We start from the raw sequence: 25,441 nt of genomic DNA, 5'->3' as shown, positions 1-25,441 counted from the left end.
TATGCACTGCAGTGAGAAGCAGGGGGTGGGGGTGGAAGTAGACCAGGAGAGGCTTTTCTAGGAATTTATTTGTGCACCTTGGAACTGTTATAATCATAGTCCTGGACTTTTCTGTAGTTCTTTTTGTTTTGCTTATGGATCCTGTCACAGCAGTTCTTTCTGTCCTTTGAAGGAAAATTTGTGCCTGACAAAGGGATAAATGTCAGGAGTGGGTGGTACCCTAGGCTTGAGAAACTGTCACTGAGAGGCACAGAACAGCAGCTGCAGTGCCTTTCTTATAGGAGAAGCTCTGCGGAGGCCATAAGCTCCTTTTCCCTGAGGACTGCCAGTGCTGTGTGGCTGGGGCCAGCATGGCTTTCCAGCAGTACTCTGCTTTCCTGGTGCTCTGCTCCTTCATAGCATTCAGAGCTCTTAGCAGGATCTTCAGTCGCCTGCCTCTCCCACAGCACGTGGCAAGGGACGAGATGCGAACCTGGCGATGGAGGAACCTGAGTGTCTCCCTGGTGCACTCCCTGCTCACTGGCACATGGGCACTTCTCTGGTGAGTGCACTAAGTTAAGGAGGGCATTTTCTTTGTCATAGGTGGCTGGGATCTGGGGGGGCCTAGTAGGTTTTCTCTGTGCTGCTGCTTCCTTTTCTCTTGCATTGAATCCAGCTTTCTGGTTGTAGCAGTAAAAATAGGAATCTTGATTTCTGAAGAGGTATGCAATAACTCTTCCCATCTCTCTCTCTCTCTGTTTATAGTATATCTGAAGCACCTGGGATGCTGACTAACATTTATGATGGAGGAACACCTCTGGCCTCTCTGCTTCCTTGTGTCTCATTGGGTATGTTCCCCCAAAACCCTATGTCTATCTCAGATCTCCATGCCAGTAAATGGTGTGTATTCTACTCTTCAGCAGTAGCAAACATCATATTCCAAAAATGTTGAGGAATTTATTTGAAAAGAAAGGGCAGATAGAATAGAAAATAGTATACCAGTATCAGAAAAGTTTCACGGGGTTGTGACAGGATTCTATGGCTTAGTCAAAGTGAAATAAAATTCCCTGGTGGCACTGGAGAAATAGCAGAGAAGTTTTTCATTTTGCCACTCGTATATGACAGAATAGCATCATTCGACCCAACTTCACTTTGAATAGTCTGGCATTGAAGCTGTTTAATTCTTACTTTTGGTTCCTTGAAAAAGAATTTCGAAACTTGGTCTATGTTGGGACATGTAGAAACCCCAAAAGTTAAGTGAGAATTTCTCTTCTTTTTTGCCGTTGAGTAAATGATTTTAACTTTTGAATTGCACCTTTTTAAACCATTCACTATTCCATACACAGTGAATGGGTGATGGGTTCGGCTATAGGAGCTTCGGCTCTTGGCCAAATTACACAATTCTGAGTGTATGAGAATTAGATCACATCATATATTTAATTATTTACGAGATAAATAATAGACCAATATAATATTAGGAGTCCTTTCTTTTGTCAGGCACTGGAGGAGTAGCCTAGTGGATAGTAAATTGCTTTGACTGTAACCACAGAAAAGTGGTATATCAAGTCCCATTACCTATTCCCCCCTTTCCACTGAAAAAGTATGGATGGACATATTGACAAATCTGTGCCAGTATCTGCTCAGGTGAGTCTGGGTCTTATTCTTCCCATCAATTAGAAAATGCCCCTCCCCTCCCAGCCCCGCTGCAATCTTTGGCTTCAGTTGACACCTCTTATCACTAGAGGAAGATCATTACCGTGTGCTTTGCTACATTTGGGGCAGTTCTGTCGGCAGCCAGTCTGTTGCTGTAACCTTCTTCCACACGGCTGGGGCACGGGCAGTGTGTCTGGGAGGGAATGCATGGATGGGAGAACATCGCAGGGGAGGAGACATAGGCATCCTGGGACTGTCTGCCAAGTCTCTTCCCTGAAGAAGCCCTTTCTGGAAACGTCAATCGCTCCTCCTAAACTTACTTGCTCCACTTCATCACTGACGCTGAAACCGTGGATTGAAGACAAAGTTTTATTTTATTTTTCTTTCCAGCTTATGATTTATCTTTAATCTTATCTATTGTTTTGCCTTTTGTCTTTGTTTTGTTCTATTTCTATCATTTAAATTTCTCCAGAATTCTACTGTTCAACGGCTCCCCCTTCTGCTTCTATTCCTTTCTCTCCTCTCTTCTACCTTCCAAAGTATTTAGATCAATGCTGTCTTGTTAAAATGTTTATTTTATTTTTATTTTTCCTCTAACTCTACTTTTCACTTCTCTATTACCCTCCAGGTACTTTAGTTAGATTGTGAGCCTTCGGGACAGTAAGGGAATTTTTCAAGTACCATTCTTATTTCTAATCTTAATGTATATTTTCTGTAAACCGCTTAGAACCTAACGGATGTAGCGGTATATAAGAAATAAATTGCATTACATTACATTACTCTGCATAATTGGGAATCACTGAAAGCAGTCTTCATATGAAAGAATTCCGCTCAGCTGGGGGGAGGGGGAGGTTGCATTTTCTGTACCATATCAGCACTTGGTCTGCTGACATGAGCCTCACTTCTTGGTCTTTTACAGGTTACTTCATTGCTGACACGGTGGATATGGTAGTGAATAGCCAGTGTAGAGCATCCTGGGAGTTTCTTCTGCACCATGCACTGGTAAAATAAATAAATACAAAAAATCCTCTCCTTTCCTGAATGAGCTTTCCAAGTCAGATCAACCGCTACTACTACTAACCATTCCTATAGCACTACTAGACCTATACAGCATTGTACACATTATATGTAGGTACTTTCTCCGTCTCTAGTGGGCTCACAATTCTAAGTTTTCATACCAGGAGCAATGGAAGCTTTAATGACTTGCCCAGGGTCACACTGGGCAGGGCAGTCTTCTTCTGGCTAATTCTGTAGCTGGTTATCTAGATCCCATTGTTACTTCCAGATACTCCACCGTTTGGATCCCTTACATTTCCTTCCTTTGGTATAGGGAGTGGAATAGAAGATATTTGATAGCATGATGCCTTCTTTTCACCATCTACAAGCTAGGAAATCATGGTAAGGGTGAAGTGATTGAAGTCTAGAAGGCGTGAAATAGGTGCTAGAGAAAAAAATCTGATATTGCTGCACTGCACACATACCGGAACCGAAGAGGAGCAATGCTAAGTACATTTTCTCCTATTCTTTGATAGATATCGATATCGATTTCTGGTCTCATTACATCCTCTCTCCTGACTCCGACCCCAACCCCAACTTCCACCTTGACTGGAAAAACTTCAGCAACCAAGTCCTCAATACCATCGCCCCCCTAAAACTTCGCAAGAAAACCCCTCGGCCCCCAAACAAATGGTTTGATGCAGATCTCTCAGCCTTAAAACGCGAAGTAAGGAAACTAGAAAGAATATGGCGTAAATCAGGGACCGACAATGATAGACTTATCTGGCGACGAAAAGTCAACGAATACAAAAAATTAATTGCCGAAAAACGCAGCAAATACTACTCCCAACTCATCAACTAAACAGTAAAGCACTTTTCAGATTAGTTAACTCCCTTCTAGACACCGATTCATACAAACGGTCCAGCTCAGAACTCCCGCCCCCCCGCAACAATCCTAGCTAACCACTTTGCCAACAAAATCCAAACCTTAAAATCATCTCTTACAACTCCCAACCCTGAGACAATATTCGACCTTCCAGCAATAGACACAACAGGTTCAAGGGCTGACATGACCTGGAGCTCCTTCGAAAGCCCAGACTGGAGCCTATTTCTCAAACTCTTCTCAAAATACGCCAACTCCAACTGCCTGTTAGACAACTGCCCACCCGCCATCATTAAATCCGCCCCCCCCCCCCCAATTCAAAGCCGATCTCTTCAATTGGATCACACTATGCCTGTCCACAGGTCTCTTCCCAACTGAACTTGGACACATTCTCGTATCCCCCGCCTCAAAAACAACAAAGAACCCATCTCCTCCGCCGCTAACTATAGACCCATAGCCAATATACCACTCTTCCAGAAACTCATGGAAGGCCTCATTAACCATGACCTCACGAACTACCTAGAAAAGTTCAACATCCTTCATGATTCTCAATCCGGCTTCCGCTCAAACCACAGCACAGAAACGGTCATAGCCGCTCTAACCAATTACCTCCTACACCTATTCTCATTGGGCAAAAGCGCCCTAGTACTCCAATTCGACCTAAGCAGCGCTTTCGATCTGGTCGACCACGACATCATGCTCCGCTGCCTCGACTCCATTGGCATCTCCGGCCAAGTACTTGACTGGTTCTCAAGCTTCTTAACCAACCGCACTTATCAGGTCCACAGTAACGGAACCTTAAATCATTCATATATGCCGATGACATCACCATTATCATTCCCCTAACTACATTCACTCAACAGACGGAACAACTCACCTCCTCTATCCTCACCAAGCTAGAACAATGGACCTCACAATTCAAATTAAAATTAAACATAGAAAAAACCAAAATCTTCCTGGCAAGCCCTACCCACAAAATAACAAACACTTCCCTGAAACTGAACGGCCTAGAATACCCCATCAACCCCACCATAAAAATACTCGGAGTCATCCTAGATAGAAGCTTGACCTTCGAAGCCCACACCAGTGCCCAGGTCAAAAAATGCTTCTGTTCCCTCTGGAAACTTCGCACCATCAAACACCACTTCAACTACCTCTCCTTCCGCTTACTGGTCCAATCACTAATCCTAAGCATATTGGACTACTGCAATATCATATACCTGGGAGCCTATAAAAACACCATCAAACGTCTTAGAATAGTACAAAATGCCGCTGTCCGCCTCATCTTCGGCCTCAAAAAATATGACCATGTCAGCCCCTATTACACCAAACTCCACTGGCTGCCGGTGGAGGCAAGAATCATCTTTAAATTCGCCTGCCTCTGCTTCAAAACCTTAGCAGGCTCCTCACCAATTTACCTATCTGAGTACCTTGAAATTGCAGGCCCCTCCCGCACTTGAAATACCTACCTGTTTTCTTTCCCCTCCCCGAAGGGCTGCCTCTACAAAAAATTCCTCAACCGATCCCTAGCATTCCAAGCGGGCAAATGGAACAAATGCCTCTCCACCCTCATCTCCAATTCCCCCCCCTATCAAACTTTCAGGAAGCTAACCAAAACCTACCTTTTTGACAAATTCCTCTGAATGTTCCGATCCCCTCCCTCCTCCACCTCTGACCTTGACTCTCCCCCAGACTCTTTACTGCCGTAGGTTACACTTCTATTTGTAACACTGCTGTATGTAACTCATAGCAAACATAACTACTCCGAACATATTACCTACCTGCAAAAATTAACTTCTCTGTCATTGTACCGTCTAAAATGTAAATGTAACTTGATTGAAAAATGCATTGTCTAAAATGTTAATGTAACATTAACGAAATTGTAACTTCGCTGTAATTGTAACTTCGCTGTAATTGTACAGTCTCCTCTTCTGTTAACCGCATAGAACTTCCATGGTAATGCGGTATACAAGAATAAAGTTATTATTATTATTATTATTATAAGAGGCTCCTGACCTCTAGGAACTGATTTGCGCTATAAATCTTTTCTGTTCTCAGGATGGGATTAAATTTTGGGTGTTTGACTCCCTACCATAAATTACCAAAATAAAAAACGAAGTGGAAAATGGAGGATACAATGATTTGCCTAAGGTCACAAGAAGCCACAGTGAGAATTGAACCTGATTCTCAGTAACCATTAGGCTACTCCCGTACTCCTCAGTACTAGCTAATTGCATAGATGGCTAATAATTCCAGCTTGCTCTGTAAGAACTGATAGCTGCTACAGTTGATGACAATATCTGTTTCCAATGTGAGGCCCAGACAAGCTGATTAAGGTCTATTTGACAGGGCCCACACCCCAAGCAGTGTCTAGTTTGCTTACGCCTTATAACTGAACTGCTTATTCCACTTCTGGAACATGTATTCTTAAAGACCTTAATAGCTATCCTGCTTGATTTCAATCTCAGAGGATAATGTAGTGACAGGTAAGATGAATGGGTCCCCTAGTACCATCTTTCCCAAGGTGATGGAGATGGGGGTGGAGTGGTGTAGGTCAGGGTAGGGGAACCTCTTAAGAGCTCCAGTAAGCAAACCCTGCAATAAGCATACACATTCCAGACTTTCAGAAAACCTAGAATGGTAGAAATAGAAACTAAAATGTAAGCTATCAGAGATGCACATTTCCCAGTGTAGCTTTTCTTTATTTTTTTCATAACTCTTTTTTCCATGGTCTCCTGTCCTTTTAACATTTATTCTTGGTGTCCACCATCCATCTTCCTTCTGCATTCCTTATCTGTCCTGTTCACTCCAGTATCTCCCTGTGCTCTCTCCATGTTCAGCATCCCTTCATGTCTCTGACCCTCCCCACGTCCAACTTCTACCCTCTCTTCCCTTCTTTCTGCACCTCCCACACCAGGGCCAGCATCTCTCCCCTACCTAGGGTTACCATATGGCTCCAGAAAAAGAAGGATGGATTAAAACATTTGGGGTTTTCTTCCATTGCTTTCAATGGAAGTAAAACCTGGATATCTCAATCTAACCTCCTTTTTCTGGAGCCATATTATAACCCTACCTCTACCCCTATAGTTCATCTCTCTCCCTCCCTCATCTTATTGGTCCAGAATCTTTCCCCCTTCTCAGATCAGTCACTTTCTCTTTCTTCCCTCCCCCTCTCCAGTCTACTTGCTTGCTCCCCCCCAGGTCTAGCATCTTTTCCTCTCTCTCCCCCCTCTTTTTGGTCTGGGTCTTTTTCCCTCTTCCCTCCACTTCCCCCTGGCCCAGCAACTCTCCTCCTCCTCTCTTCCCCCTCCCAAGTCTAGTCTCTCTCTCCCACCCCATACAGGCCTGAGATCTCTCTCTAAACTCTCCCTCCCCCAATGGTCCTCCAAATTTTCAGTAGGTGGCTAGCAGAAATGGCAATGAAAGCAGACTGTCTCCAGCTAGCTTTGCCAGTGCCATTCCTCTGCTATAACTTCTTGGGGGTAGATTCCAGCAGAAGGAAGGCCCTGGCTGAATGCAGCCTATTTTCATTGCTGCCTTTGCCAGCCATTTGCTGCAATGTTGGAGAACCAGCTGGGAGCTAGAGAGAGATGCCAATAATGCAGGGGGGGAGGGGAAGTGATGCTAGATAGAAAGTACATTAGTTCCATAACAGGCAGCTCTTACCATTGTGCAGCCAGGCTCACTCAAAGGTCGCTAACCCCTGGGATAATGTGTTAAAATTATAGAATTAGAATCTCTCCAAATTAAATTTCTCATCATAGTGGGCCATGATCCAAGAGCATCTTCGGAAAAAAAATATTAAGATATTTACTTCTGTCCCCATATGCTTTATGATTATGGTTACCATATTTTGATTTGTAAATTCCAGGACACATGGCCACACCTTGTTCCGTCCCAGCCATGCCCCATTCCACATCTAGCTCCTCCTCCTTCCACCTCTAGCCCCATCCCATTCTGCTTCTAGCCTCACCCCCAGAAAGCTTCGTGTTTTCAATCCTGACCTCCGGGCCACATCCGAGGGCCTCCGAGCATGAGACATCATCCGCGCATGCTCAGAGGCCTTCCAGGCGCGACCGGAGCTTTCCAAAACCTGGACAATGCTGGGTTTTAGAAAATCTTTCCAGGCACCTGGACAGTCCCCTAAAAAGAGGACATGTCTGGGTTTTCCCGGACGTCTGGTAACCCATATCTATGATGATCACGGACCATTTTAGCTCCTGCCCTCTGACCCAGCTCCATCTTGTTGATAACTTTTTGAAGGTGCAATCTCCAGAACTGTAGACAGTACTCCAAATGAGATCTGACCAGAGATGTATAGAGAGGCATCATCACCTCCCTGTTCTTATGTTTGTTAGGAAAGTAAATAAAAGTAAGAGGAAAAGGGGGCCATTACGATTCTCAAAAGAAGTAGCTGAAAAGGTAAGGAAAAGAGGTTAGCCTTCATAAACTACAAGAAACTGCAGAAAGAGAGAGATACGCCATAATATCTAGGAAAGCTAACAGAAGCTGTAATAATCTTTGTTTTGGCCTTTTATCAGTCAAGTTTTGTGGGTGTTCATCCCTTTTGACTTTTTGTGATAACTGTTAGGGTAAACTTGTTACACACTTCACTAGAAGTGGTAGAAAAGTGTGAAACCATGATGCCCTGAGAACAGAGCAGAGGAGTAGCCTGGGTACAAAATCACAGTAATATCTGCACATAAACTAAACTAAACTAAACCTTAAGTTTGTATACCGCATCATCTCCATAAAGATAGAGCTCGGCACGGTTTACAGGTAAATTCAATAAATGGTCCTCGAGGCCCCCACCTACCTCGGATTTAGAAAATTACTTAAAACTCACCTATTCCATGGACACGACCCTTAATGCCCCCTCAATGAATTGAAACCTCCCCTCCCCCCTCTACTGTACCCCCAACCCACTCTCCCCAAACTCCTCCTCCCTTGACCTACTCGTTCCCTCTATCAACCTCAACTACTTCGTTGCTTGCAACTTTGTTCAATTGTCATGAACCGCTTGTAACTTTGATAAACAAATGTGAACTGCCTAGAACTCCCTGGGTATGGCGGTACACAAAAATAAAGTTATTATTATTATTAATAAGAAATTAGAGGTTATAAAGAGGACAGCTAGCTTTACATTTTAAATATATAGCTTTACGTTTTGGGAAAAAGCCAGGTTTTCAGATGCTTTCGGAATAATTGGAATGAGCCTAGGTTCAGCAGCGGGGCAGGGAGGTTATTCCAAATCTCAGTGAATTTGAAGAAAAGGGATTTCCCTAATTTATCTGCACACATGATGCCTTTTAACGAGGGGAAAGATAGTTTGAGTTTGTGGGCGGATCTGGTAGTGTCAGGTCTCGAAGAATTCCAGAATAGTGGAATTAGGGGAGGAAGAATGCCATGTAGGATCTTGAATATTAGGTAGGTACATTTAAAGTGAATCCTAGAAATCATCGGAAGCCAGTGAAGTTTGTACAGAAGCGGGGAAACATGGTTGAATTTGCTTTTTGCGAAGATCAACCTAGTCGCAGTGTTCTGGATCCGCTGAAGTCTTTGAAGACTTTTCTTGGTTAGACTTAGATAGATGGAATTACAATAGTCCAGTCTGGAAAGAATGATTGATTATACAAGGACAGCAAAATGTTGTTAGCGGAAGCAGGATCTCACTTTCCTCAACATGTGAAGACTAAAAAAACATTTTTTTTTACCAGAGAGTTGAGATGATTATTAAAGGGAAGTGTAGAGTCAATAATGATGCCCAAAATTTTGCTTGAGAATTCAATCTGCAGTGTGGGACCAGAAAGTAGTGGAATGAGCGTGGGTAACTGATCTAATTTTGGGCCAAGCCAGAGTAGTTTTGTTTTGGACTCATTCAGCTTCATTTGTACAGAGAAGGCCCAGGATTGGAGTTTCGTTATGCAAGCTGTTATATTTTCAATGAGGTTAGTGAGGTTCAAATCTATATATAATATGTAAATCGCTTTGATTGTAACTACAGAAAGTCGGCATATCAAGTCCCATTCCCTCTCTGATACCAGTAGAGGACACTCTCACATTGCCTAAACTTCAGATCAGAAGTTTAGACTGAAATCTCTGCAAGTCAGAATATATAGTATCTTCTACCGTACTTGACACACAGTACTGCCAGAAGGGGATGTTTCATGCCCGTTGGGGCTAGTTTTGTCCCGACTGTGAGGCTAATGTAACAAGCCGCACACCAGTAGCGTAGCCACCCCTGCAATTAAGGGGGTGCTCCAGCATAGGGTTACTATATCTGAAGCTAAAAAAATCACAGACACATGGCCTGCCCCGTTCTGTCCCAGCCACACTCAGTTCCACCCCAAACCCCGTCCTGATCTGCCCCCCAGTCCCGCCCCCATACAGCCTCATCTCTTCTTTCCCGCCGGATCTGGAGTAGAGAGTTGCGCGGGGACAGAAATCCTGTACGTTCCCCCCCCCCCCCCGGTATCCTGCCCATCCCTGCCCGTCCCCGCAAGAACATCCCCGCCCGTACCCATAAGGAATCCCCTCTGTCCCCACCTGACTCCGTGAGGAATCTCCTCTGACCCTGCCCGACCCCCCCCCATAAAAAGAAGCAATTACTTCTGACAGTTTTTAAAGTCTTTGTTTATTTAAATCAACAATAAAATACAATATAAACAAATAACAGTGAATCGAAATAAGAGATGCGTACATTACCAGAAAGAATTAGAATAGATATTAGGTCATGTGATTGTAGGGTCCACCATTTCTTGTTAAAAAAAATTGGATTTTTGGCAATATAAAGCTCATATCTGTAGAGCAAACAAATCTGGTTCCACCATCTGGCATAGGTAACTTGTGAGGTCCCCTCAAGATCCACAAATGATTTTTAATGCAGCAATGAGTAAAGAATCAAACAATAATAATAATAATAATAACTTTATTCTTGTATACCGCCATACCCAGGGAGTTCTAGGCGGTTCACATCAATTAAACAAAGTTTAATAAGAAATTACAATAAACTAGAATTACAAGTAATGTAGATATTCAGGTGAGCATGAGGAGGGGAGTTTTCACAACAGATAAACAAAATTTAACAAGAACTTACAATTGATCATAATTACCAGCAATGAGGTGGTTAAGGTGAGCATGAGAGGGGGGGGGGATTGTACAGGTCATTGGAGGTAGTGAGATGGGGGGGAATCAAAAAAATGGGGGGGACCGGGAGAGTTGGGTCGTTTGAGGGAGGGGTGAGAGAAGTGGAAGAGAGGGGATTAGGGATTTTGAGCGTGGAATAAGTGAGTTTTGAGTATTTTTCAGAAATACAGCATCAAAATCATTTAAAGCAGAATTGAGAGGGGCATTTTTCAGGACAATGGTTGCATAATAAAAATGTGCCAAAACTGAACTGGAAACCCCAAAACAAACTCAGCAAGTACTTCATTTTGTACTAAACACAATTGGTGGCCATGAGAGGGGGATGAGCCTCCCACTTTCAGCTTAGCCCCCTTCAAAATGAACATCTCCCTTGCTGTAGCTGGTGGGACATTTTGTTCTTCCATCATTTTGATCACAGTTTCTGCTTTTTGTCTATCTTCTACTAATTCTCTTTCCAGGCCTCGGTAACCCCGGTTCCATCCCCGCGGGAGTCCCATAGACCTGGGGGGGGATCCCTGCGGGAATCCCGTAGACCTGGGGGGGATCCCTGCGGGAGTCCCACGGGACCTGCGGGTTTCCCGCAATCCCCGTTCCCGTGCAGACCTCTAGTCTGGAGGGCCTCCGAACATACGCAGACGTGTATGACATCATCCGTGTATGCCCAGAGACCCTCCAGACGCTGAGGAGCTATCCAAAACCCAAACACGCTGGGACTGATTGTTCTGTTTTGCGTGTTTTAGAGTGCAGGATAATATTTGTAGTGTTGCCTTCCATAGATATCAGGCAGCATTGTGGGGTAAAGATCTGAAACAATTACTCATGCTTGCGAATACTTATGGGAAATTTAGGAGACACCTAAAAACATATTTGTTCCTAAAGTACTTAGGCAGCTACACTGAACAATCTTGCCCCACAATAACTGACTGCTAAATCTTAACTCTGTTAGTATTACTCAATCTGTAACTTTTTAATCATTGTAAACCGCATAGAACTTCACGGTCCTGCGGTATATAAACTGTTATTATTATTATTATAAGATTGTTGTATGAGTCCTAGGTAGGTTACCAGACATCCGGGAACACCTAGACGTGTCCTCCCGGACAGACTTGCCAAACCCATTAGTTGTCCGGGTTTTGGAAAGCCCCGACGAGCTCCAGCCGCATCTGGAGGGCATCTGAGCATGTATGAATGAGGTCACACACATACACACACCTCCAGGCCCTCTAGACATAGCTGGAGCTTGTCAGAGAAGAGAGGAGGTTTTTGGGAATGGAAGCAGATTGGGGTGGGGCCAGGGCGGGGCCAGAGTTGGAGCGGGGCAAGGCCATATAGTCCAGATTTTTGCGGCTCAAAAAATGGTAACCCTAGTCCTAGGAGTTAGTGTTATCATAATATGGTAAGATTCTGAGTATGTTTTTGCAGCCTTATGTCACATTGTCTGGCAGTTGCTCTTACTGAGGTGACATCAAAACTTTAATATAATGTTTGTGTTATGGGTCACAAAGTTAAAACATCTTAGTTCTCCTCTGCACCTGTTATACTTCTTTTGTTCATATAATTATGAGTATTGTATTGTGGTTCTGCTGCTTGAACAGTCTGGAAAAAGGACTTGCAAAAAATAGACCCAATAGACCTAAATAACCCTAATGAAATTATTTGTATCAATCAAAAATTAGAAAAGATCAACTCTTGGCTTGATGCACATAAGCTTTCTCTGAATGTAAATAAGTCAAAATTAATGTTTTTTCCATTTAAAGATGGCCTTTCTCTTCAATCCTCTTTAATACTTAAAAATCTACCTATTAAAATAGTACCCTCTCTAAAATTACTAGGAGTTACATTCGATAGCAAATTCACTTCTCACTTACATATCAGTACAATTGTTCAACGTTGTTTCCATCGATTACATATGATTAAAGCTTTAGCAAAACTTCCCTGAACATTTTAATCCATTCCCTTGTTATCTCATGCATAGAATTACTACAATGCCCTTCTCAAAGGCATTTCAAAAAAGGAAATAAGAAGACTTCAAATAATACAAAACACTGCTGTAAAAATTATATTTAATGCAAAAAAGTATGACCATGTCACTCCCCTTCTACAGAAAGCTCACTGGCTTCCAATAGAACAAAGGATCACCTACAAAATTATTTTACTTATTTTTAAACTAGAGCAAATAACAAACCTGAATTCATAAACAACCTACTTATTCCGTATAATCAAACTAGGACGTTAAGGTCCTCAGCTCTCAACCTTCTCACTATTCCCTCGATGAAATTTATAAGTACAATGAGAGCTACAATTTTCTCCGTTAGTGCCCCCTCTCTTTGGAACAGTATCCCAAATTACTTACGCGCAATAACTAATCTTGCCAATTTTAAGGCAAAGTTAAAGACATTTTTATTCCTCGATGCATTTGTAACCTAACTGCCCTTTTAAGGGCAACTTAGACACAGGAAAGATTTTTTACCTTCAGTTTCCCGTCCTTTTGTCCTTTTCCCTGAATGTTCCTTTTCTTTCTATCAATTGTAGTTCTAACCCCTCTTCCCTTTTGTTCCCATACTTTAATGTCTATAAAAATTTGTCATTTCCCCTGATTTGTCCTTGTTTATATTGTAAATTATTTGGTGTAGGGTCTTAGCATTTTTTGTACACCGCCTAGAAGGCTTGATTAGGCGGTATAAGAAATTTTAATTAAACTTGAAACTTGATATTTTCAGTAGATATAAAAAGAACAGAAGAGGTTTTCCCTGTACCTGTGCACCTGTTTTATTACCAAAGATTAATTGAGTTGTTTCCATAAGTGTATTTATGCTTAAGTGATTGAAAAACAAACTGAGTTTAAAATATGCAAATTGGGAGCCATATAACCAGTCTTTACCGCAAAGAGCCAGAAGTTTGGTCCTGAATTAACTGAATTTATGAGTTGGAACCTGTTTAGTGTGGGTCACCTTTTGCTCTTCTGGGATGTTGTGGGAGGAGGTTGGGGAACTATTTAAAACTACCTTTAGGTTGGCTGTCTGGAGGCAATTGTGTCCATGTTGAACTTGTAACAAACATGGTGTTAGTGAGACTGAAGTAAAGGCTGCTTTGTTTACCTCATTGGAATAACTACGAGACGGCATTGTATCTTCCAAAACAGACAATATTTGTTTATTGTTAGTATAATGGATTACAAAATTATAGCAGCAAAGACATAGCAGAAATAAATAAATATATTGTCAGTTCAGAATATGCAATGGAGAGAAGAACTTCACCCATATACTTAGCAGGGGGCTAGCAGTTCCCCGTAGCATAAGTAAGTGAATCTCTCTGGCCCTATCTGTGATGCACATGTTTTTTATACAGAAAAATTCTTCCTTTGTTCCAAAAAGTACATCCCCGAATTCTGGTCATGTGACCCCCTATTGGAAAAATGTACACCTAACTATTCCTTCGCCTAACTAGTCCACGCCTCTCTAACTCCCACCCACCCCCCTCCCCAGTAGGGGGGGGGGGGCTTGCAGAAACAGAGAACTCTTGGTGAACTTTCTTTCTCCAGCTCTGAGATCATTATCACTTTGCAGATGCTAATTAGTTGTTTTACAATTCTGTGCATCTTCAGGATGGTGTCCTTCCTTGTATGCTGAAAGTTGGCAAAGGAGACCTTTCAACAATCCAGCTGCTTGTTTCCCATAACTCGGTTCAGAGAATGTTTTGGTACCAAGTTCTCTCATCTTGCTACACCCACATCGTCCTGCAGGGATCCTTGCTCATTATAAATGTTTTATGGCTTTCCAGGGTGCCTGGCATATGAAGTCATACAGCACTGATAACAGTTCAGCAGAACCTTGGAGAAATATCCTCCCAGCAGGGAATGGAGACAAAAACTTTGTAGCAGAGGTCAGCTGGGTTAGCATTGCAAAGGATACATGTGTTCACAGACAGCAAGGTACAGGCCAGGTCTGGCTATGGGAAAATATAGGTCTGTAGTGTCCAGCATACACAAGGTAGTCGTCCACAAGTGTCCAGCATACACAAGGTAGTCGTCCACAAGAATGCTGGGTCCCACTTATTTGGGTATTGCACTTGTTGCAGACTATGTTATGCTTTATACTTTCAATAAAAGAGAATTACAATAAAATATGCAAATTGGGATGCATTACAGCTGGTGCAGGCTTTTCGAGCCCATGTCCTGCATACAACTTTTACAGATCAGTTTATTTCCGACTGGCATTTTTATCCACGTATCTTTACCATAGGACTTAATATGGACGTCTGAAGAAGACATTCTGTTGAAACACGGACTGTGTTGGGTTCAGGGTCCAAAGCTTTTCAGTGGACTGCGTCCTAGAGATTTGTATGTGGTTTGCCAAGTTTTCATATTATTTTAATATTAATAAAGTCCATCTCAGGAACATCATTTCTGCACATTGCTTTTTGTTTCTTCTTGGATTTCTCTGTGGAGATCATTGGGTCAATTCTCTTGTTTTCGTGCAGACTTTCATGCAGAAATCCATTTTTTAGGTGCCTAATAAAGCATTATTTGTCAATAAGAATATAACTAATATGTCTCAGACACATTTGCCTAGTACCCCTCCCCCCCACATGTTAACCTATAGTCAGTGGCATAGCGAGGGTGAGAGGTGCCCCTCCTCCACCCTCTTCTCTGCTCCCCACCCCCCTCCTGCCACGTATGCACTCCTTCCCTTCCCCCATACATCTTTAACGTTTGGGGCATGAGCTTGAACCCCAACCTGCTGCTCACACCAGCATCAGCTCTTACTCTGATGTCACTTCCTAGGCCTGGGTCCAGGAATTGACGTCAGAGGAAAAGCCAAAGCTGGCATGAGCAGCAGGCTGGGGTTGCTGCTCACGCCCTAAATGTTGAAGAGTTTAGTTTAGTTTATTATCATTTCTAGCCTGTCTTTATCCAAGGTGGGTTACAGGATATACATACACAATTAAACAATTAAAAGTACATACACAGCCATTAATAAAAGAGCTTGCCCATAACAATCAAACTTCTCACCAAATGATATACCTTATGGTACAAAGTACATCCTTTATTTCAGTTATTACATCTCACCAAGTGCCATATTTCATAATACAAAAAAGGTGTTTTTTTAACCTTTGCTTAAATTCTTGCAGATCATTCAACTGTTGTAAATACACAGGCAATTTGTTCCACAGGCAATTTGTTCCACTCCATGGGTCCTACACAAGAGAACACACTTCTCCTTGTATTCTCATAGTGAAGGTTTCTTGACGATGGAACAATCAAAGCTGCCTGCGTGGAGGATCTTAATTGTCTCATTGGGACATACCTAGGTGCCATATGATTAACACTCAAATAAGCCATCAACAGTAGTTTGTGTTTTACTCGAAACTCCATAGTCAGAAAATACATTGCAATCTAATGTCTTGTAACATGCTCACATTTCTCAATCCCACACAACATCCGTATTATTGAAATTTGAGCCACCTGCTGGGATCCCCTCCAAAAACAATATTACAATAATCCAACCCTGCGAGCACCACAGTTTGCATAACTTTCCTGAAATCATACCTAGATAAGTATGATCAAAGATGATTTAACATTTGCATTTTAAAGTTAGTTTTTTTAAAATTACATTCTGCACATGTGAACGAAAACTAAGTTGAGAATCCAGCAAAACCCCTAAATAAGTTACATTTTCAGTTATTTTTACCTGGATATTTGACACATTTATTGTTAAAGGAGTGTCATCAAACTGATCTTTCGACAGCAACATAATCTTAGTTTTTGCCACATTCAACATCAATTTATTGTTAGTCATCCAATTTTTTATTGACCCCAAAACTTCATTCATTTTAGTTTCTGCTTGCAACAAAGAACCCTCTAAAGGGAATAAAAATCGGATATCATCTGCATATATCCTATACGACACACCGTACTGCTTCAGCAGTTTACAAAGTGGAAGCAAATATATATTAAACAGGATAGCAGTTAATGCAAAACCCTGTGGTACTCCCGTGACCAGTGTCTTGCTCTGAGAAACTGTCCCCTGGATACACCCTTCCTGTTTTCTATCTTTCAAGAATGATTGCAGCCAACACAGCACCGTTCCTCCTAAGCCACAGTCTGATAGTCTCTGATTCCCTTATCAAAGCCGCATCTGATTTCATCTAACATCGCTATCAGTAGAGACTCTGTACTGTTTGCCTCACAGAACCCATATTGATGTTTATTTCTTTATTTCTAAAATTTCTAGACCGCCTATAGCTAAGCGGTTAACAATTAGAACATTCACAGTGTGTCAAAGACTGTACACTTTCAGTTACAGTGCAATCATAGAATACTTTAAGCCACTTAAAATATCATAAAAAACTGGAGGACTTTATGCATTGTCCATCCTCACTAAATCTAATGCAAAAATCACAGTTCAAGTTTCTGTATCCATGACTTCTTGTTTGTCTTTGGGAAGCAGAGCTGAGATTGTGATGTCATAATGCCTCATTCCACCAATAAGAGCCAACCTCATCAGTGATATCACAATGGCTTGATTGTCCTGTACAAGCCAGCAGATTAACCGTTCCCCTTAACTGTATCCATGACATCCTGTTTGTCTGTCTTGCCTGTTTAGATTGTAAGCCCTTTCGAGCAGGGACTGTTACTCTTTGCAACTCTGTACAGCGCTGCATGAGTCTAGTAGCACTATAGAAATAATTAATAGTAGTAGCAGTAGTAAATATACCTACTAGCAACGTTTCAGAGAAAAGCTTCCACATATAGTTGTGTCTTCAACGGTCTTCTAAACTGTAAACGACCAGAACAGAAATAATATATTTATATATTTAATTTTTAATTTAATTATTTAACTTGTTCATCTAACACAGCGGTCTCAAACTCAAACCCTTTGCAGGGCCACATTTTGGATTTGTGGGTACTTGGAGGGTCGCAGAAAAAATAGTTAATGTCTTATTAAAGAATTTGAGACGACTGAGTTAAGGGGAACGGTTAATCTGCCCTGGCTGGGTTGGAGGGCAGAGGGGAGAACAGGACAATCAAGCCATTGTGACATCACTGATGAGATTGGCTCTTATTGGTGGAATGAGGCATTATGACATCACAAGCTCAGCTCTGCTTCCCAAAGACAAACAGGATGTCATGGTTACAGTTAAGCCAGTGGTCTCCAACTCAAACCCTTTGCAGGGCCTCATTTTGGATTTGTAGGTACTTGGAGGGCCTCAGAAAAAAATAGTTAATGTCTTATTAAAGAAATGACAATTTTGCATGAGATAAAACTCTTTATAGTTTATAAATCTTTCCTGAATTGCTTCTGATAATTTCAGCTATACACAGCTGAAAGTAGTGCAACATGCAGAAAGTGAAGTTTAGATAGTTTTTCACTTTCTACATGTTGCACTGCTTTCAGCTGTGTATAGCTGAAATTATCAGAAGCAATTAAGGAAAGATTTATAAACTATAATGAGTTTTACCTCATGCAAAATTGTGATTTCTTTAATAAGACATTAACTATTTTTTTCTGCGGCCCTCCAAGTACCCACAAATCCAAAATGTGATTTTGATTCTAAAGTATCAACTGCAAGAGACAAGATTTTGGTGCAGTCCTCTAGGCTTTTTTTGTAGAGGGGAGACTCAATATCCTACTTCTGCTTGGAAAACTTGTGCTTAAGTGTCTGGTGGTCGCGTCCTCAACCGCCTTCAGCTCTTACCTCCTCCAGCACCGGACACAACCACCATCTTACATCAAGCAGTCACCGCCAGGAGCGGTGCTGAATTTCGAGAGAGTACACATGCACAAGCCGCACTGCATCCAGTGGTTCCTTACATTCTGGAACGTTGCCCGCCTCATTGCTGTAACCTCACACAAGCGCGTTCCTGCATCTTTAGGCGATTGTCCTCTCCACTCCACCTCACAATCGTGCACAGACGTAGGAAAGCGCTCGCGTCAGGCTACAGCAGTGAGGCAGGCAATGTTCCAGAACAATGGTATCATACCGAGGACCTCAAAATAGAACCTGATGGGCTGCATGGGCTGCAAGTTTGAGACCACTGATTTAACACGTTAAAGTGTGACCAACTGACAATAAACAATTTTTTTCAACAATCTTTGCTAAAGTTGGTAAAACTGAGACAGGTCTAAAATTAGTAATCTGATCTACTCCTAATTTAATATATTTTTTTAGTCTAAGTTTCTTTATTAAAGTTTTTCAAACAACAACAAAATGCAAGTACAAGAAAATAGAAGGATACAGTAAGTTTATCCTGCATACAAATAAAGCTATGCACTAGAAACAATTTAAGTTTGCAGAGATCAGCAGCAAATAATCTTTGAGAGACCATTTCCTCATAGAAGATAAGGGAGAAGTGGCTGAACAAGTTCTCTTAATAGAATAACATTCATACCTGTAAGTAAGTGGTAATAAATTCCACCAATGATTGTAAGAAACGATTGAGAGATTTTTCCATTATGTATAGACAGTTTTTACAGCAGTAGCCACAAGTACAGTGGTGCCTCGCATAAAGAACGCCTCGCACAGCGGACGCTGCACACAACGAACTTCATGTCATGATTCATACAACGAACTTCATTTCACACAACGACGTCGCCCGAGCTTTCACGATCGCTGCCGATGTATTGCATCCTTCCGCGCAGGCACTGCAGGCAGTCGTTAGTCACTGCGCTTAACTTAAGCACGTATCGCGGCAATCATTCTTCATTACGAATTAAATCACGCACGCACGCACGTATCACGGCAGTCGTCCTTTTAAGATAAACTCAATATTTTTTATATATCATGGCTTCTAAAAAAAGCAGGAAGGTGATTTCTGTTGAAATGAAACGGGAAATAATTAGAAGGAGTGAATGTGGGGTAAAACAGTATGACCTCGTCAAAGAGTTTGGCCTCAGCAAGACCACCATTTTCACCATTTTGACAAATTTATCTTTTTTTATGTCATCTTAGCATATTTTATGCTGCAGAACGAATAATTTTTTTTAACATGTATTGTTATGGGAAAACGCGTTTCCCATAACGAACTTTTCGCATAACAAACTTGCTCCTGGAACGAATTAAGTTCGTTGTAATTGACCCGGAGGATTCTGTCTTTAGCAACACGGGCGACTTTTCCTCTTTCAACATCAGATTCACAGGTGCATTTTTCTCTCCCAGCTCTCTTAAAAATCATAGGGGACCAAATATCTATTAAGGAAATTGAGGTACAGGGGAAGGGCTGCGTGCGCAGTAGTGTGGGGGCGGGGAAGGTGGAGAGGAGGACGGGTGCCGGCACTCCTATCAAGATGGCGCCCGGGGAAGACCCCTCCCCCTCCTTACTAAGCCACTGCCTAGGGTCACTGCAAAACATCAGTTCTGGCTGCACTACTTTAATAAAACAGCAAAAATGTTGCAGGGACGTCTTACTCACACCAGGCATCAAATCCTCACTAAGGCTAGCCAGAGACTGAGCTAACTTTTACTCCTTCTCAGATCATGTGCTTAAACCACAGGCATTAAAACTATTTGTGCTCAGCCTTCCGGACTTTTGCACACTTCATTAAGCTGAGTTTAATAGATAAAGCCTTCATTCAGGGCAGTGGAATATTCTCTTGATTGGATGGACCAAACAATCAATTTCCAGTCCTACTGTCAAGCTCCCTAGTTGCTGATGTTATGATGAACAAAATATTAAGTTACACTGTTGCTCTGGCGGCCCACCTTATTCTGTCGCCTATGCCTTCATTGCCATGGGATTTAAATGAAAAGTGAACTAATCCCAGCTATTCAATGCTGGAGCCAGAGGCATAGCTGGGACTCAGTGAGCCCTGGGCGGGAGGACTGAGATGGTCCTCCCCAGTGCATTCATGCTCCCCCTCACCTTGTTCAACACTTCCCCTCTAGCTTGAAGAATGGTCTGAAATTTGGCAGCTAAAATTTAATGCTAAGAAATGCAAGGTCGTGCATTTGGGCTGCAAAAACCCAAGGGAATGGTACAGTTTAGGGGGTGAAGAACTTATGTGCACCACAGAAGAGCGGGGCTTGGTGTGATTGTATTTGATGATCTTAAGGTGGCCAAACAGGTTGAAAAGGTGACGGTGAAAGCTAGAAGGATACTAGGTTGCATAGGGAGAGGTATGGCCAGTAGGAAAAAGGAAGTATTGATGCCTCTGTATAAGACTCTGGTGACACCTCATTTAGAATATTGTGTATAATTCTGGAGTCCACACCTTCAAAAAGATATAAAAAGGATGGAGTTGGTCCAGAGAAAGGCTACCAAAATGGTGTGTGGTCTTCATCATAAGGCGTATGGGGACAGACTTAAAGATCAGGAGAGGGGAGATATGATAGAGCCATTTAAATACCTACATAATATAAATGTGCATGAGCTGAGTCTCTTTCATTTGAAAGGAAACTCTGCAATGAGAGGGCATAGGATGAAGTTAAGAGGTAATAGGCTCTGGAGTAATCTGAGGAAATACTTTTTTTATGGAAAGGGTGGTAGATGCGTGGAACAGTCTCCCGGAAGAGGTGGTAGAATTCAAGAGGGCCTGGTATAGGTACGTGGGATCTCTCAGAGAGAGAAAGAGATAATGGTTACTGTGGATGGGCAGACTAGATGGGCCATTTGGCCTTTACCTGCCGTCATGTTTCTATGATTCCATAGCTACAGCATCAGAGATAGCACTAAAGGCTGCCTCTCTCTTTTCTCTGTTGCATCCTGCCACAGTGATGCAACTTTCTGTGGGCAGCCTTCATAAACTACAAGAAATTGCAGAAAGAGGAAGAGAGACAATATCTGGGAAAGCTAACAGAAACTGTAATAATCTTTGTTTTGGCCTTTTTTTTTCCATTAAGTTTTGTAGGCATTCATTCCATTTGGCATTTTATGATACTGTTGGAGAAAGGTCCTGCCGGCCAGAGAAGCAGCCTTTAGCGCTGTCTCTGACGCTGAGCTTTGGAGCCGGAGGACCCGATGGATAGGTACATAAGTTGAGTGTAGTGGGGGTGGGGGAGGTGCCAGACCTCAGTGCACGGAAGGCAGGATTCAGCTACAGGCAGCTCTACCATTGGGCGGCCCTGGGCATTTTGCTAGGCTCGATCAATGGTAGCTTACACCTCTGGCCAGGGCATGTGCAGATTCCTGCACTGAATATCCAGGTACCTGTGGCAACATGGAAGTTAACTGGGTATTGGCTAATATTCAGACCAGATTTTGGTTAACTGAGTGGATAAAGTTAGAACAGCTGTTCTACTCATACTCCGCCTGAGGACAGCAACTTTGGTTAGAGGTGATATTCAGCAGCGTTTCCTGATTAAGTGCCATTGAATACTGACTTTAACCAGGCATGAAAATTAAACCCCTTTGAATGCTGACCCCAGTGGCATAGTAAAGGGATGGGCAGGGAGTGACGGAGAGCACCAGGTGCCATCTTCATGGGGGGCATTGGCGCCTCTCCTCCCCCCCCCACGTACCTCTTTAAAAGTTTGCTGGAATGAGCAGTATTTTCCACCTGCTGCTCATGCCTGCCTTGGTTCCTTTCTGATATCACTTCCTGGTTGCGGGACCAGGATGTGACGTCAGAAGGGTGCTGAGGCTGGCGTTAGCAGCAGGTGGAAGATGTTGCTTGTGCCGGCAAGCATTTCAAGAGATATGCATGGACGGGGGCACTCAAGCAGCAGGGTAGAGTGGGGGCACATGGTGCAATGGCCCTGGGCGCTATCTCCCTTGCTACGCCATTGACTGACCCCCACAGTTTTCTTGTGTGTTAAAACTATAGGCAGCCATAGTACCACAGAAAACTGTATGCAGAACCTATGCCATGATTTTCCAAAATGTAGGTTGTAACCCCCATATTTGGGGTCATGACCACACTTTCTGTCACGCTTGAATGGGCTACATGGAAGCTGGGGGATGAGGCAGTTTCAGCAGTCATGCTGTAAAAGGACCAGGAGCAGCAGTATGGATTATTATTATTTATGATTTATTAACCATCTTTTTATGAAGAGATTCACCCAAAGTGGTTTACAGTTCATTGAATAGTAATCAGGTACTTTTAAGTATGTTCTCTTTCTGCTCTGGCAGGCTCATGATCTAGTGATGGTATCTGGGGCAATGCCCAGAGTCACAGTGAGTGGGCTAGAATCAAGCCTGCAACCTCAGGGTGTTGAGGCCATGCCCCTCTTCAAAGATTGCTGGTAGGAACAGGGCTGACGGGGATCCTGTGGTGATGGAAGCACCTCTTGCAGGGCTCCCTCATGGCCAACCCTATAATGAGGCGGTGGCCTTTGGCAGTACTCTCACGGGAGCAGCATCTTGCTGCTGGCTAGTGTTCCTACTGGTCAGCTCTCTCTACTACGTCGCTGCCCCTGCATCTATTCCTTTTAACCCCATCCTCCCACGTGACTATGTTTTAAAAAAAAATTTATTTCAATTTATTACCTTTTTTTTTGTGTAAATCTTTATTGATTTTTAAACTTTGATAGTGCAATACAATCTTTTAATCATTTTAACCTATTAATTTTTTCGTTCCCCTCCCTTTTGTTTTGATCCTTCTCCCTCTCTTTGTCTTTATTTAAAATGTATTTCTGCCCTTTTCCATCTTGTATCGGTATGTTAATGTTTGTCAGTGTGTTTTCATTGTTTGTAATATTAATTGTGATTTGTTTTTAACTTGTCCTTTTTATTCTTTGTTCTCATATTATGTAAAACCGCTTTGAATTTGGATAAGGCGGTATATCAAATTTTTAAATAAACCTGAAACCTAAACGTTGCCAGTTGGTGGCAGTGATTCACAGCACTGCCCTGCCGCCAGCCCTGGCGCCTTCTCTCTATTGCAGCCTGCCCCAGTGGAAACAGTTGTCAGAGAGGGTGAGCTGCATTGAAGAGAAGACACTGGGGCTGGGGGCTGGTCAGCATTGTGAATCGTAGCTACTACCTTAAAGAAATTTTCTAGACCACTGGTTAGAGCTTTTACCACAGTGGCTAATGATAAGAAAAACCCCTAGCACAGCTTGATAAAAAGGGGTCTAAGGGCTAGATTCACTAAGCAAACCGATCGTGTACCGATCGGTTTGTGACCTGATTTCCCGCCGACATGATTCACTAACCTCTGTCCCGATCATCCTCCGATCTGCGCATGCAAATGAGGGGGATCAGTATTCAAATGTAGGCAGGCAGCGATTCACTAAAAAAAAAAAACCAACTGCAACACCAACTGGGCTGGCCGATCAACAAACAAGTGACTGCTGGGGACCGGTCGTTCATATTGTTTCCAACTGTATCTCCTGCTCTCTGCCCCGACTTTCCCGCTCTCTCTGCCCTGGACTCTCCTGGTCTTTCTGCCCCAACTTTCCAGCTCTCTGCCCCTGACTCTCCTGCTCTCTGCCCCGAGCGCTGCCCTGCTTCTGCCCCGGCCTTCCCCCATAGTGCGAGCCCGTGGTTTTAACCCACGGGTTTAAAGCAGGTTAAAATCATGGGCTCGCTGGGCATGCTAAAAAGTTTAAAGTAAAAAAATAAGGTCGCTGCTCTGCGACGCATGCACAGACCATGTACAGATGAGGCGGAGCTGAAAGCAGAATGGGGCGGGGCTGGAGATGGAACAGGGCGGGGCCATGTGTCCAGATTTTTGCAGCCTGATAAATGGTAACACTACGTTAGAAAAGAACGTTACAAAAAAACTAATACAAAAGGGATAGGAGTTACATGTTTTCAAACCATCAGAAGCTGGAAGAAAGACAAGGGGGTCGACAGAGAGCATGAAAGCATGTGAGAATGTAGCACAAAGACCAATCAGTTCACACACCAGCAATAAACCAGAGGAGAGAGCACCTCCTACTGATGGCACAGGCAGAATAGACTGGTCTCTTGCTTTTCATTACAGCACATTCACCTGCACCTTCCTCTCTTCCAGGTGGTCCCCTGCTTTGCATATGCCACAGTCATGGGCTGCTATGTCTCAGGTGCTGTCATCGCACTCTTGGTAGAAGTGAACAGCACCTTCTTACACACGCGTCTACTGCTGAAACTTAGCAATAATCAGTACTCCGTCCTCTACAGGGTCAACAAGTACATCAACCTGCTCACTTTCATCTTCTTCCGTCTGGGGGCCCAGCTCTATCTCACTGGCTACCTGATGTGGAACCTGCAGGCAATGCCACATGGCCACTACTTCCTCCTTCCTCTTGTTCTCATTGACCTGATTATGTTAGTGTACCTGCAACGACTGATCCGGGCAGACTTTATCCCATGGCCACAGGACTCAGAGGGAAGGAAGATGGGGAAGGTTCTGACAGACTGAGGCTGCAAAGCCCTGCCTGGTTCTAATGACATGAGGGGAGGGAAAGGGGTCAGCATCAGAACAGAGATAGGGATGGGCAGGAGCAGTGGGAGAGAGGAATGCGGGCAGAATCACTTGTGAACAGAGGATATCAAGGATGTGTCTGCAAAAAGGATCAAATGAAGTTCAGAGGGCTCAACAGTCACTATAGGCAGGGCACTTTTGGCTTTTGTGTGATACATACTGTTACAGGGGATGGGAAGCAGAAGGAAATGGTTTAATATTTAATAACTAAGAACGGTGTCTCTCAAACTTTTTTTTTAGCTATGACACACTAAACAGAGCATATTATAATTGAAATTATAAAATTGCAAAACAAAAAACATTAAATTTGAGAGTTATGTGTTTAAAGTTATTGAAGCTATATATGGGTAATTGTAAAAGCGGTGAAACTAAAGTAAATAGGATAGAATTACTAATCAATGCAATGGATGTGCTTGTTTTTGAGTACAAATTAACTCAA

General features: G+C 42.8%; 1 protein-coding gene across 1 annotated transcript; it reads left to right on the top strand.

The window, feature by feature from the left end:
• The first annotated feature begins 350 nt into the window (after positions 1 to 350).
• On the top strand, positions 351 to 24,939 carry LOC117349237 (calfacilitin-like). Its single transcript, XM_033922439.1, has 4 exons — positions 351 to 541; positions 745 to 827; positions 2,552 to 2,634; positions 24,553 to 24,939. Exons 1-4 carry the CDS (start codon positions 351 to 353, stop codon positions 24,937 to 24,939), a joined length of 744 nt encoding a protein of 247 aa, XP_033778330.1.
• Positions 24,940 to 25,441: the final 502 nt, after the last annotated feature.

The sequence above is a fragment of the Geotrypetes seraphini genome, chromosome 15 (genome assembly GCF_902459505.1).
Source record: "Geotrypetes seraphini chromosome 15, aGeoSer1.1, whole genome shotgun sequence".
NCBI lineage: Eukaryota > Metazoa > Chordata > Amphibia > Gymnophiona > Dermophiidae > Geotrypetes > Geotrypetes seraphini.
This window is presented reverse-complemented; position numbering and strand designations above follow the sequence as displayed.